At 44.5% G+C, this 12,197-nt stretch overlaps 1 protein-coding gene across 1 annotated transcript in view; it reads right to left on the bottom strand.

Moving 5' to 3' along the window:
• The window catches only part of NSMCE4A (NSE4 homolog A, SMC5-SMC6 complex component), a 16,484-nt gene extending 4,954 nt beyond the window's left edge, over positions 1 to 11,530 (bottom strand). The window contains exons 1-7 of the mRNA XM_080911837.1: positions 11,187 to 11,530; positions 10,116 to 10,193; positions 7,310 to 7,440; positions 4,669 to 4,820; positions 3,019 to 3,118; positions 1,975 to 2,065; positions 871 to 965 (exon numbers count right to left, since the gene is read on the bottom strand). Coding sequence (XP_080767963.1) covers positions 871 to 965; positions 1,975 to 2,065; positions 3,019 to 3,118; positions 4,669 to 4,820; positions 7,310 to 7,440; positions 10,116 to 10,193; positions 11,187 to 11,469 — 930 coding nt within the window. The 5' untranslated portion in view covers positions 11,470 to 11,530. The remainder of the gene's footprint in view (positions 1 to 870; positions 966 to 1,974; positions 2,066 to 3,018; positions 3,119 to 4,668; positions 4,821 to 7,309; positions 7,441 to 10,115; positions 10,194 to 11,186) is intronic.
• Between the last annotated feature and the right edge of the window lie 667 nt (positions 11,531 to 12,197).

The raw sequence follows: 12,197 nt of genomic DNA, 5'->3' as shown, positions 1-12,197 counted from the left end.
TTTATCTTAGATGTTTAGGAATGCAACATGATGTAAGGCTTGAGTATTAATTCAATTATCTTTAGCACACTGAAAGGGGTTTGTTTTAATGACTAAACGTTCCACACTTAACGAGCTACAAAACTAATGTAAAGCCCTCCCGTAGATCCTTTATCCATATTCACCAGCTGTTCTGCCACATTAACTTTATCACTTTCATTCTGTATTATTACCATTATTACATGAGAGATGAGAGACTGCCTTCCCTCCTCCTGTTTCTTCGGTCTCTTATTTCTTGGGAATAAGTTTTTTCTTTTTGTCCCACTCCCCACCCTAACCCTGAGACAGGGTTACTCTGTGTGGTCCTGGCTGTCCTGGAACTCACAGAGATCTGCCTGCCTTTGCCTCCTGAGTGCTGGGACTGGAGGCGTGCGCCACCACCATGGTGGGCTTATTTTACATAGCATGGAAACTTCAGGAACTTCACCACATCGTAATCGTTTCATATTCAAGCTTTACCATTAGAACTAGAAGTATTTCAGATGTGGGGGAGTACGGGACTATCTGCATAGATCCAACGAGGTTATCTTGGAATTGGACCCTAATCTAAACCTGAAATTCATTTTTGCTCCATATCCACTTTTCACTGCCAGAAGGCAACTTCATACTCTAGTTTAACAGTAGTTGTGAATTTCAGGTTAGGAATGCTTACCTTGTGGTTTTTTAAAACCTAAAAGCAACCCATAAATTTTAGTTTACCTAACATACCAATTAATATTCTGCTATAATGGACAAATACCTCTATATTAATATTCTGCTATAATGGACAAATACCTCTATCAGCTGTATATTGTAAAAACACTTAAGATGTTAGAGAACCTGAAACCTTACCCGTATGATGAAGGAGACATGAAAGATGTTTTCCACTGTACGGGGGAAAGAATGTGGATCAACCACAAAGTCAAAAAACGACATTGGGGTATCAGCTATGGAAAAAAGAAAAAAGACAATCTTCAGAACACACAAAAAACTCTTTCACAACAAGGCCTGTGCCCTAACGCTCAACAGAGACAAGAAGGAATACATGGGCCCCCTGCTGTGGGGAGTAAATTATTCTGAAGGTCAGTTTGGCTCTTCTATTAAAATATGGATAGCCGACCTGGCAGTCCTCCAAAGAGCCAACTTCAGAAACAGTGGCTCAAACACACCACGTTCTACAAAGATCCCTCTTCAGCAGTTTGTACAACAGGAAAATGTAACACAGAACCTTTCCAGTTACTATTAACTATATTTATGGTACAGCCATACCATGGGAAACCCTGAAAATTAAGGGCAAGTTGTGTGATGTTGAACATCTACAGGGAAAAGCCATTCTGTAGAAATAGTGCATCATGATCAGCTTGGAGAAAAGGAAAATGAAGGTACCCCTCCCCAAAAAACTAATGACATGTATCATTACACGAAGTACACAGAAAACACTATTAAAACAGGCACCCATTTGACAAGTAAAGAATAGAAGGGAGGTAGATACTTTTTTGGGGACCGGCGACATTCCTCCGAGGTTAAGAACACAGGCACCAGGCATGTATATTGTACACAGACATACAGGCAAGCAAAACACTCATACACATAAAATAAAATAGTGACCTAAAACACTTTTTAAGTTACTCACTTCACACCTGAAGTATTAAGGAGGAAAAGCTTCATAAAATATGCTTTACAAAAAAATAAATAAATAAAGCGAGACAGGTGTTGTGCCTTTTGCCTGTAATTCCTGCACTCAGGAAGCTAGGGCAGGCAGACTAATTTGAATTTGAGGCTAGCCTAAACTACTGAGTTCCAGGCCAGCCTGGGCAAAAACAAAAACAAAACCAGGAGTCATAATAAACAAATATATGCAACTGAAAATGCCTTTTAAATAAAAATAACCTTGTAGAAAGTGACGTGCCTGACAAACACCATTGGTGGCACTTTTTAATCTGGTGACATACTTACGGTCTTCTCGAAAATATGTCTGCAACAATCCCAAGATCCTCTCCACTTCTTTCTCGGTTGCTTCTTGATGAGATTCTTCCATGCATTTCAACTGGGAAACAAATCACCAACAGGCCTCACACAGCAGTTAATGATCTTCCCTTCTCTGCTGCACATCCAAACCCCTCAGTTTTGGTTGGGCTTGCTAACTTTTAAACTTACGTGTCTTAAACAGTACAGTGTTTAAAAAAAAAAAAAAAAAAAAAAAAAAAAAACTCGCTCACTTCAGTAATATCCTTACATTCTTAGTAGATGGGCAAAGGTACCATACAGCTGGCTCAACTGTCTTTAGATGAGACAAAGTCACAACCAATGGTTTAGGACAGCACTTCTCATCTTGCCCCACAGAGGTCAATACTGGAGACATCTGGTTATAGCTGGTATGGTGCAATTAGAATCTAGTGAGTAGAGGCAAGAATTCTAAACATCTTAACCAACCCGAGGACGGTCCCACCCAGCCCTAAGGGCTGACAGCATTAAGGTTGAGAAACTCTGGTTTGGGAGAACTGATTAAAACTTTACAAATAGGTGGAAAAAAAAAAAAAAAAAACCAGCCCAACAAAATTCCAAGAGACATCTGAAATAAAATATTTGAATGACAAGAACCTAACTCTAGGGAGCTGGAGAGATGGCTCAGCGGTTAAGAGCACTGAATGCTCTTCCAGAGGTCCTGAGTTCAATTCCAAGCAACCCATGGTGGCTCACAGCCATCTGTAATGGGATCTGATGACCTCTCCTGGTGTGTCTGAAGACAGCTACAGCGTACTCACATAATAAATAAATCTTTAAAAAAAAAAAAAAAAGGACCTGACTCTAGACCATAACACTTAGATATTTAAGACTTTTTTAAAATGGAGTCAAGGCGTTACTAAGTAGCTCCAGCTGGCCTGGCCTAGAACTCAGTATGCAAGCAAAGCTGGCCCCCAACTCTACCAACACCCAACCTCATATATATTAAATATATTAAATATACGTTAATCTAAAAACAGTATTTGAAAAACATACCTGAGCTGGCATTGCCCGCTGCACTTCTATCATGCGAGGTTGTCTTGGACGATCAGTTCGTGGCTTTGGCACAGGGAATTCTCCATGTATGGAACCCAACCTAGTGAAAAAGATGCTTTCATGTCTTGATTGTTTCTTTTATAAACAAACCCCTTTCACCGACTAAAAACTGTTGGTGTAGTGTAGTCAAATTCAGAGCAGGCATTAGTGATATTCAGGTGGTGACATCTTATCTGCTCCATGTGATTCTACAAGAACTTGAGTCAACGCCCTCTCTGACATTTTCCTGGTGCTCTGGAACTAGTTCCTGGCCCAGGCATGTATAACATAACTCATAGCTGAGGGCAACTGAAGACACCCAGCATAGCAATGGGATCCCCCCCCCCCAAAAAAAAAAAAAAAACGAAAAGAGAACAACAGAAGCTAATCCCGACACAGCCTTCAGTTGCAGTAATGCATGTATCCTGGACAGTTCAAGGTCCCTAGAATCTAGTCCCATTTGCTTGACAAATCTGAAATGAACGTATATAGTGCGTTCATATAGACGGAACAAGATTACCCTGCACATCACCTCAGTGCCACATCTCCTATACTGTCGTGTTGAGAGCCTTCGGGCAGAAATATCTATGCAAACACAGACAAGATCCAGCTCCCTAGACAGATGAGGGAATGTACACCAGAGGACAAGGCAACTCAGGGATGGGGGCAGAGCGGTGAACAATCCAAACAGGCTAGAAACTGGGCTGGGTGGTGGCAAAGGATAAGGCTCTCCCTTTAGATGCCAGGACTTAAGATCAACACTGAGCAAAAACAGACTTGTATTCCATCACACAATTAAAAAACATAGTCTTTATAGTTTATACAATAGTTCTGGGCATCTCAGTTGCCAGAGGTATGTTACACATGCCTGGGCCAGGAACTAACTCTGCTACAACCCAAACTCCATAAATCATTTCAATGTAGACTCTACCAATCTCAGGCCGAAAGGAATTAGAGACCAGTCTCCTAGGGCTATGGTGTAAAAAGAACTAGACCACAAGGGACAGCTGCCCCAGGGAAAGGATCTACAGGGGAAGAGGGACTGCACACTTGTAGGCTGTCTTAAAAGAACCAGCAAGAGCCATCCTTGGTATGTCACAGTGCTAGATTAGTCACTTCATTGCTTAAGCTGAGACAATGAACTGGCTAAACAGTCAAATACAGTGCATGATCACGCAAAAGGGGGCTATAATAAATAATCCACTGCCATAATCTCAAGATACTCTCAGAAGGAGCCTGCATCCTCCTGCATGATAAAAGGTTTCAATATCTTTTCAAAAATACACTAGATTAAAAAAAAAAACACACACTAGAGACCCCCAAATCCCTGACCTAGAAAGCAAACTAGCCAAGAGAGCATCTTGGTAAGGTCCTACCTGCCCCTGGACATTTCCTGTTAAGGGAGGACAGAGACCCATTGACTCCAGTCACATTTATAGACTTCTGTACAAGTCTGGGGAGTCTCTGAGCAATGGCTTTATGACTGTGACTTCCTTACTACTTAAAAAATCTTTGTGCTACATAAAAATAATTTAAAGTTTTCAAATTATGATTATTATTGAAATTTTTCAAATTATGGCTGGTCTGTTGGATTTTCGAAAATGATCTTACAGAAAGTGGAATGTATGGGTTTTATTAAAGGTGTTTTCTGCTGTTTTGCCTGATATTTTCCAGGAGTCATAGACAATCAATTCAATGTCATTTCTGTCTTCGTCACGGATGAATTCTTCAGCTTCTAGTGGATTTACACCCATATGTGTCAGCTACAAAAAAAAAAAAAAAGAAAAGAAAAGAAAAGAAAAGAAGAAGAAGAAGAAAGAAGAAGAAGAAAGTTAAACCACAGGCAAACATTCTCCAAAGTCAATAAAGAGGCCAGAGGGAATACCTGGTTTCCATACTAGCTCGACTTCTTATTGCAAAGATCATCTTCCATATAGATCCCTATTCAAAAGTACCTTCTGTTGTGAGAAAACATCCCTCAATATACTGAGAACTTTTGGCGAGACAATGAGAAGATTTGGCTTAGCAGTTCTCAACCAGGGCAATTTCATCCCTAAAGGATGTCTTGGCACCACAAAACATTTTTGGCATCAATGACTGACATGCTGTGGCACCTGGGAATTAAAGGCCAGGGAAACTGTCCTATGGTGCACAGTAGAAGCATTCCAAACAGAGAGGTACCCAGTTCCTTTCCACTAGGGGGCTTGACAATGGCAGGCATTAAGCTCATAGAGGCCCCCTGGGGTACAGGCAGCTCCGTCAGGAGCAAAACCATACTAGCAGGGAAACTGAAGACCCCAAACTAAGCACTCCAGTACAGAACCGGTCTAGCTGGCTCTCAGATCCTAAAAGGGACCTCAGTATATCCAGAGAGCAGTAACACACAGGAAGAAACTCCTAACAGCATCTCTTCCTAAGGCAACAAGTCAAACAATTCTCTTGTCTCTCTTTTACAAAAGTGTATTATTCCGGCCAGGTGGAGTAACTATTTATTACACAAGTTTCTTAAGAAAGAACGCATTCATTATATCAGGCAGTAATATGCCAAGAAGTTCTTTTTTTTTTTTTAATTTGTTTATTATATATAAATACACTGTAGCTGTCTTCAGTCACACCAGAAGAGGGCATCAGATCCCATTGCAGATGGTTGTGAGCCACCATGTGGTTGCTGGGAATTGAACTTGGGACCTCTGGAAGAGCAGCCAGTGCTCTAACCACTGCGCCATCTCTCCAGCCCGCCTAGAAGTTCTTAAGGTGGTAGTATGTATAAACAATAATTAGAAAGCCTTCAATGCAACCAGACTTTGAAGGGGGAAGGGAAGCTGCAAGGGCCAATCAGGGTGGCCAATGGTCCTCCACTCTCTTGCCATCCAGTCCAGAGGGTATCACTAGGTAGCCCTGGCTGGCCAGGAAATAACTGGAGGCTGGCTAGGACTCCGAGATCTGCTTGCCTCTGCCACCTGCGTGCTGGGATTAATGGCGTGAGCCAGCACATCCAGCCTTCTCCTTTAATGCTTTACTGTGATGTTATACTTGAGAAAGTGTCCCCAACCAGACTCCAGAAAACTACTTCCTGCTTTAAGGCTTTTAACTTAACCGTGATAGTATTTAAAGGTTAAAGCATAACTAACTTTTATTTTAAACACACTTAGCATGTGTATACCAGTCAACATTTCCAAAATACATTGTACTTCACAAGCGTTAAAGAAAATGGCAACACTTTAAAAACAACAAATTGCAAGTAATCATGTTCTCACTTTATCTGGTCTGACCTCACAAATGCTGACTTTTTTTCCAACACTGGGTATTAAACCAAGGGCCTTATGCATGCTAGGCAAGTGCTCTATTACTGAGCTACACCTTCACATCTCCTTTTCTGCAACTGTTAAGAGAGGACTTCTTCACATAACCCAGCTTTGCAATCCTCCTGCCTCAGTTCCCGAGTAGCTGAGATAACATGTGTGTCCTAGCACACACAGCTTAAGCCATTCTAAGAACCTTTTAAACATAAAAGCACTGTCAAAATCCAAGTGTCCGGCTGGGTGTGGTAGGTTGAAGGACATGCCTTTAATCCCAGCACTCAGAAGGCAGAGGCAGGTGGATCTCTATGAGTTCCAGGTCTGTCTGGTCTACATAGTGAGTTCCAGGACAGCCAAGACTACAAAGACCAAAACTAAAAACAGTGATTCTATGCTTGGATGCATGTATCAAAAAAGTTTTAAATTATTTATACTTATTAAGAGGCAAAGGTGGGTAAGTTAAAAACTAAATTCAGTATAAAACAATCAATCCTATTTGTATGGTTTTAAAGTTGTTCAAAGACAGAATACTCCTATATAACAAGGTTTAACTCCTTTATAGCTGATCTCTACCCTGAGCTGCCCCCATGCTCCGCCTCCACAGTGTGAGCTCTGGTCCAGCCTAGGACAGATGTTCTAGAATGATCTAAAACATTTAGGAAGTGACAGAGGAAAATGGCTGTTAGGCCAGAACACCCAGAGCCTTAGAAGAGCACTCATAGGTTTCCAACTGCTCACAGCTCCCACCCTAAACTCCAGCCCTCAGAAAGCAGAGGCAGATCACTGAGTTCCATGGAGTGCTGTTTCACCTAATTTCCTAAGACCTCCAGAAACCACCCAAGACCAAAAACACGAGAGGAAACCATTTGCAAGCTGATATAGGCAGGCAGAGAATTAGATAATACAAAACTTTAAAGAAGCATTTAATTAAAATCCCGCAGCTTTGAACTTACTAGAGTTTCGACGTATCTTAACATGTCAAATGAGCTCAGGTCAGAGCGCAGCTGTTTGGCTTTCTCTTTGCCCAAATCTGAAGCCAGAACAAGAAACTGGGCATCAAGAACAGCTTCTCTTGCTCGTGACACTGTAAAACAAGAACTACATGTTAAGAAACCCACATGGTCCACAGGTACTCCCCTAAATGTCCAAGTACTTAGTAGGCTCTTTCCACTAGGCCAAAGTAATCCTCAAGAGGCTGAAAATGTCCCATGGACTTCTAAAACTGGTTCCCTCCCAACAAACAAAACCTCAACCACAACTGACCAGTCTTACAGCTCAGTCTAGCTCTCATATTCCTGGTCACCGAACCAGAATCTTGGGAGTTTTTCTTTTAGATTTATTTATGTGTATGAGTGTTTTCCTGCACATATGTACACAGGGTGTGTGTGAACCTGAAGTCCTCAGAAGAGGTCAAAAGAGGTGAATATATCCCCTGGAACTGGAGTTATCGTTGATTACATGTAGTCATGTGGGTGCTGGGAATCAAACCCTGGTCTTCTCCAAAAGCAAGAGGTGCCTTCAACTGCTGAACCATCTCTCCAGCCCCAACTGAACCACAGTCTCTTAATAACCCCAGTATAACAAAAACTTGTGTGGTACATACATAACACCTGTCTCCCTGACTCCCACACTCTAAGTACCATCCTCACCTGAGCTGATGTAGCACCCAGGGAATGGCCACTATAGGTAGGGAGAGATGATACAAAATCTGTAGAGAAAGGGTTCTGTAGGGGAAGGATTTGACTGAAGGACAGGCCCGAGCTATGGGGGCTGGGTCACGGAGGATCTGAACTAGTAGTCCAGGAAGACTCTAATGTAAGGCAAGCCAAACAAACCCTGACAGATTCAAACAGAAATGCCTGGGACCAGCACGCCCCTCAAGACTACTTTCATTTGAGCCAACTGATTTCCTGAAGAATCCTCAGGAAAATAGGAAACACACAGCTAGGGAACTCATTGACCCTGGCTTTTGTTCTTATCCATCATTTCTCTTTACAGAAGGAAAGACTTTAATCTTTCAAGAGTCACTGTAGAAGTGACAAAGAAAAAGCAGATGCTGGCTACTGGGCTCTCACCTACAGCCCCCCCCCCCCATTCCCCTCACCCCAATCCACCCCAGCGGACTACTACAAGAAAAGTGCAGATCTGTCTGGACAAGAGCAAGTTCTCTATAGAATTTAAACAGGTGTAACACCCATGGGTGCCAAGCAGGGAGACTCCTGAGGGCGGAGCTGAGTGAGGTAAAAGATGGAAGAAGTCAGTAAGGTGTACGGTTGATAGTAGGGAGTAAATGAGCCAATCAAAAACGAGACTGTGGGTCCAGGCTGTGACTGAAGAAAAAGCATGTCAGTGGAAGAGCCACGGGTGGAAGAGGAATCCCAGCCCTTCAAGTTCTGAAGGCAATTTAGTGTATGTTCTAGACCAAGAAGGCGAGCTGTAAGGAGGCCAGGGCCAGAGCAGAAAAGACAGGACACTAAACGCTGTGACAACGCAAACCAGACACCCTAGATAACTAGAAGCAAGCAGTCCACAAGAACACAAAGAACCGTGGTTAGCAGGGAACAGGCCGATCCCAGCTTCTCTTATCACTGCAGTTGCCCCTTTCTGTTCCCAAAGCAGTAAGAGAAGCCTGAAGAAGACATGGTGGATGTAGCTGTCCTGGGGCTCACATCAGGGAGTACACCCACCTCCCTCATTGAATACCAGCCAAAGCGGTTGCTACTACAACCAACTGCTGCTGCTTATAATTCAAACTAAGATTGTGGTTCTAACCCCCATGGGGCTGGGGAGGAGATTCAGCAGTTAATACAGAGTACTGCTCTTCCTGAGACCCTCTGGCTTGGGTTCCTAACACCCTTGTCCAACATCTCACAACCTCCTTTTAACTCCAGCTCCAGGAAGAATCCGATATCCTCTTCTGGCCACCAGATAAAGTGCACAAACCCACATATGCATACTTCAAACAAACTCCCAGGAGGGCTGGAGAGATGGCTCAGTGGTTAAGAGCACTGGCTGCTCTTCCAGAGGTCCTGAGTTCAATTCCCAGCAACCACATGGTGGCTCACAACCATCTGTAATGAGATCTTATGCCCTCTTCTGATGTGTCCGAAGACAGCTACAGTGTACTTATATATAACAAATAAATAAATCTCTTTAAAAAAAAAAAAAAAAAAAAAAACTCCCAGGAGCCAGATTTCAACACCCAAAGTTCTTCCCCACTGCTCCTAAAAGGTGTGCCTTTAGATAAGAAACAGTATAAAAAAGAAACAGGGTCTGAGACTAGCTGCATTCTTCTCCATCTGGTTCATGGAACACAATTTGAGTGAAGCTCTCAAATTCCAGCCAGTAAAAGAATTACAGGAAGAGGCTTGGTTTTTTGTTTGTTTGTTTATTTTTTGAGACAGAGTTTCTCTTGAGTAGCTGTAGATGCATAAGAGCTCACTGTGTAGACCAGGCTGGCCTGGAAGTCAGAGATCCACCTGCCTCTGCCTCCCCAGTGTTGGGATTAAAGGTGTGAGCCACCACTGCCCAGATCATGAAAACATGATCTTACAACAGATTGTTCAACTCCCTGACTCCCAGAAATCCGTGAAGAACCCTAAAATATATGCTGAGCTGAATGTTAGGTGCACAGCGATAGTGTGCTTGCTAAAACGAAAAGGTCACTAGTAAATGGGAATTGTGGAATGACAATGATTTGCTCCTATAAAAGTAATCCAGTGAGTATAAGCAGCAACGACATTTAAAATCACGAATTACCTTCATTGAACAAAGTGTTGGCTTCTTCGAGGACCTCAGTTAGCTTGTCACCGGCGTTCAGTATGTCCTCCCGGTTTTCTATTGAAAAGAATACAAGCTTAGGGAGCTGCGCACGTCCTTCACTAGTAAGTAGCTGAGAGTCACCACTTACATCTAAGTCCCGCTCCTCCCTCCTGGGTAATGATTAGAATGTCTTTATCTCTAACAAAAAAAGGCTTGATCTTTTACAGAAAGAGACAATGCTACTGTTTCAAGCAAACTGAACTTCGTGTGTGCAGAAGGCCTAGGGAGAGCCTCAGATGTCATTCCCTCAGCTCACCATCACCTTTGCCTTTTGAGACAGAGTCCCACTAACTTGGAACTAGCCAAGAAGGCTAGGTGGGCCGGCCAGAAAGACCCAGGGTCTCTGCTTCCCCAAAGCTGAAGATACAAGTTTACACCACTATTTTTAAGGGACACTTTAGAGGGTTCTGGGGAATCTAATTAAAGTCATCATGGTTGAAGGGAAGCATTTGCCATCTCCCCAGCCCCTAAAACTTGAACTCTTTGACAGGAAACACTGGCTCCCCGTGTGTAACCTTACTCCAAAGAGATGACTCTTCTGCGCCCTAATACAAAGGCTCGATTAAGAAGTGATTGTCAACTTCTCAAGCAACAGGCTCACCTGGAGAGCCACACAACAAACGCTTGGGCCTACCGAGCATTTTTGATGCAGAGCATCCGAGCAGGGCAGGGAGATACGCATTTTAGCGATCCCAAGGGACTCCATAGCTCAGGCGCCCACGCGGAGCAAGCTAGATTGAACAAAAAGCACCTGGTGTTATTTGCTTGCCTTCCCTACTGCCTGGCTGAGCTCAAGCAAGTCACCACGGGGTCTGGTCTCCGGCTTTCCCAGCCAGCAACAGAGCACCTGCGCGCCCGCCATCAAGGTCGCGTAGGGTGCACGCAGTAAACAAGCGAAGGCACGCCACCCGCCGCGAGCCCGCGCAGAGGGGCCAGCGCCCGCACCGCCGCCTCCCTCCCCAGCCACGGAACGCCGCCGGCCCGCGCAGCCCCAAAGCGCCACCTTACGTTGGACGGAGTTGATGAGAGCGCGGTACTGATGGCGGATCTGGCGGCACAGGCCCTGATCGTACTCGGCCTCCAAGCAGGCCGGGTCCATCAGCTCGTCCCCGGAATCAGACAGGTCGGAGTCCTCCAAGCTCGGGCGCTCCGCCGCCTCCCTGCGCTCCGGAGCGGCTCCGCGGCGGGCCAGTGGGGACCGCGAGCGGGACCGGGAGCGGGTGCGATCCCGGTGCGGGTCGCGACCCCGGCCCCGGCCCTCAGACCGGCGGCCACTGCTGTCCCCAGACATCGCGCCAATTCGCCTTGCAACTTCGGAGCGGCGGAAGTTCGCGCCAGAAACTGAAACCCCCGGCTGGGCTCGAGCGCCGGCTCCGGGAGCAACGCAGCTCCCCGGCTGGTCCGCGAGCGCACAGCGACGCCTGTGGCTGGGAGGTCGGCGGCGGGGTTGGCTGCGTGTGCGTCTCAATTACTTGGCACTGCAAGCAAGAGGCTTGGGACTTTGGACCTCTGGTCCTAATGCCCACCATACTTAGCCATGCATTGTCTCTTTGGCTCCTCTGGCTTTAGGGAGGACACAATAAACAAAACAGAGTTCCTTTACTGTATCATAGTAAACTGTTAAGCATCCTTTTAAATGTCTGCACCACCCCGGCAGCATATTCACAGCTGGTTTTCTAACTACAAATAACCTTATAGCAGGTCTGAGAAAGATAATTACATGTAATGTGGTTTCAAAGATGGGTGTCTACATTTCATTCCTTGTAATTGTGTGTGTTCGTGCACTGTGCATAGATACACATGACCAAGTGTGCATCTGCTGGTGCAGACTGGAGGTTGGCTTCAGAGGTCTTTCTCTCTCAGTTCCACATATTTTTTAGATTTGTTATTTGTGCATACATGTTTTATTTGCTTGTACATTATGTGCCAAATATATTCAGTGCCCTCAGATGTTGGAGTAAGATGGGCAGACCTCCTCTGAAACCAGTTTAAGAAGGATCTGTGAGCTGCCCTGTGGGT

The sequence above is a fragment of the Micromys minutus genome, assembly GCF_963924665.1.
Source record: "Micromys minutus genome assembly, chromosome: 2".
NCBI classification, from domain to species: domain Eukaryota; kingdom Metazoa; phylum Chordata; class Mammalia; order Rodentia; family Muridae; genus Micromys; species Micromys minutus.
Note: the sequence above shows the minus strand (reverse complement) of the source record. Positions and strands in the feature narration are given on the sequence as shown.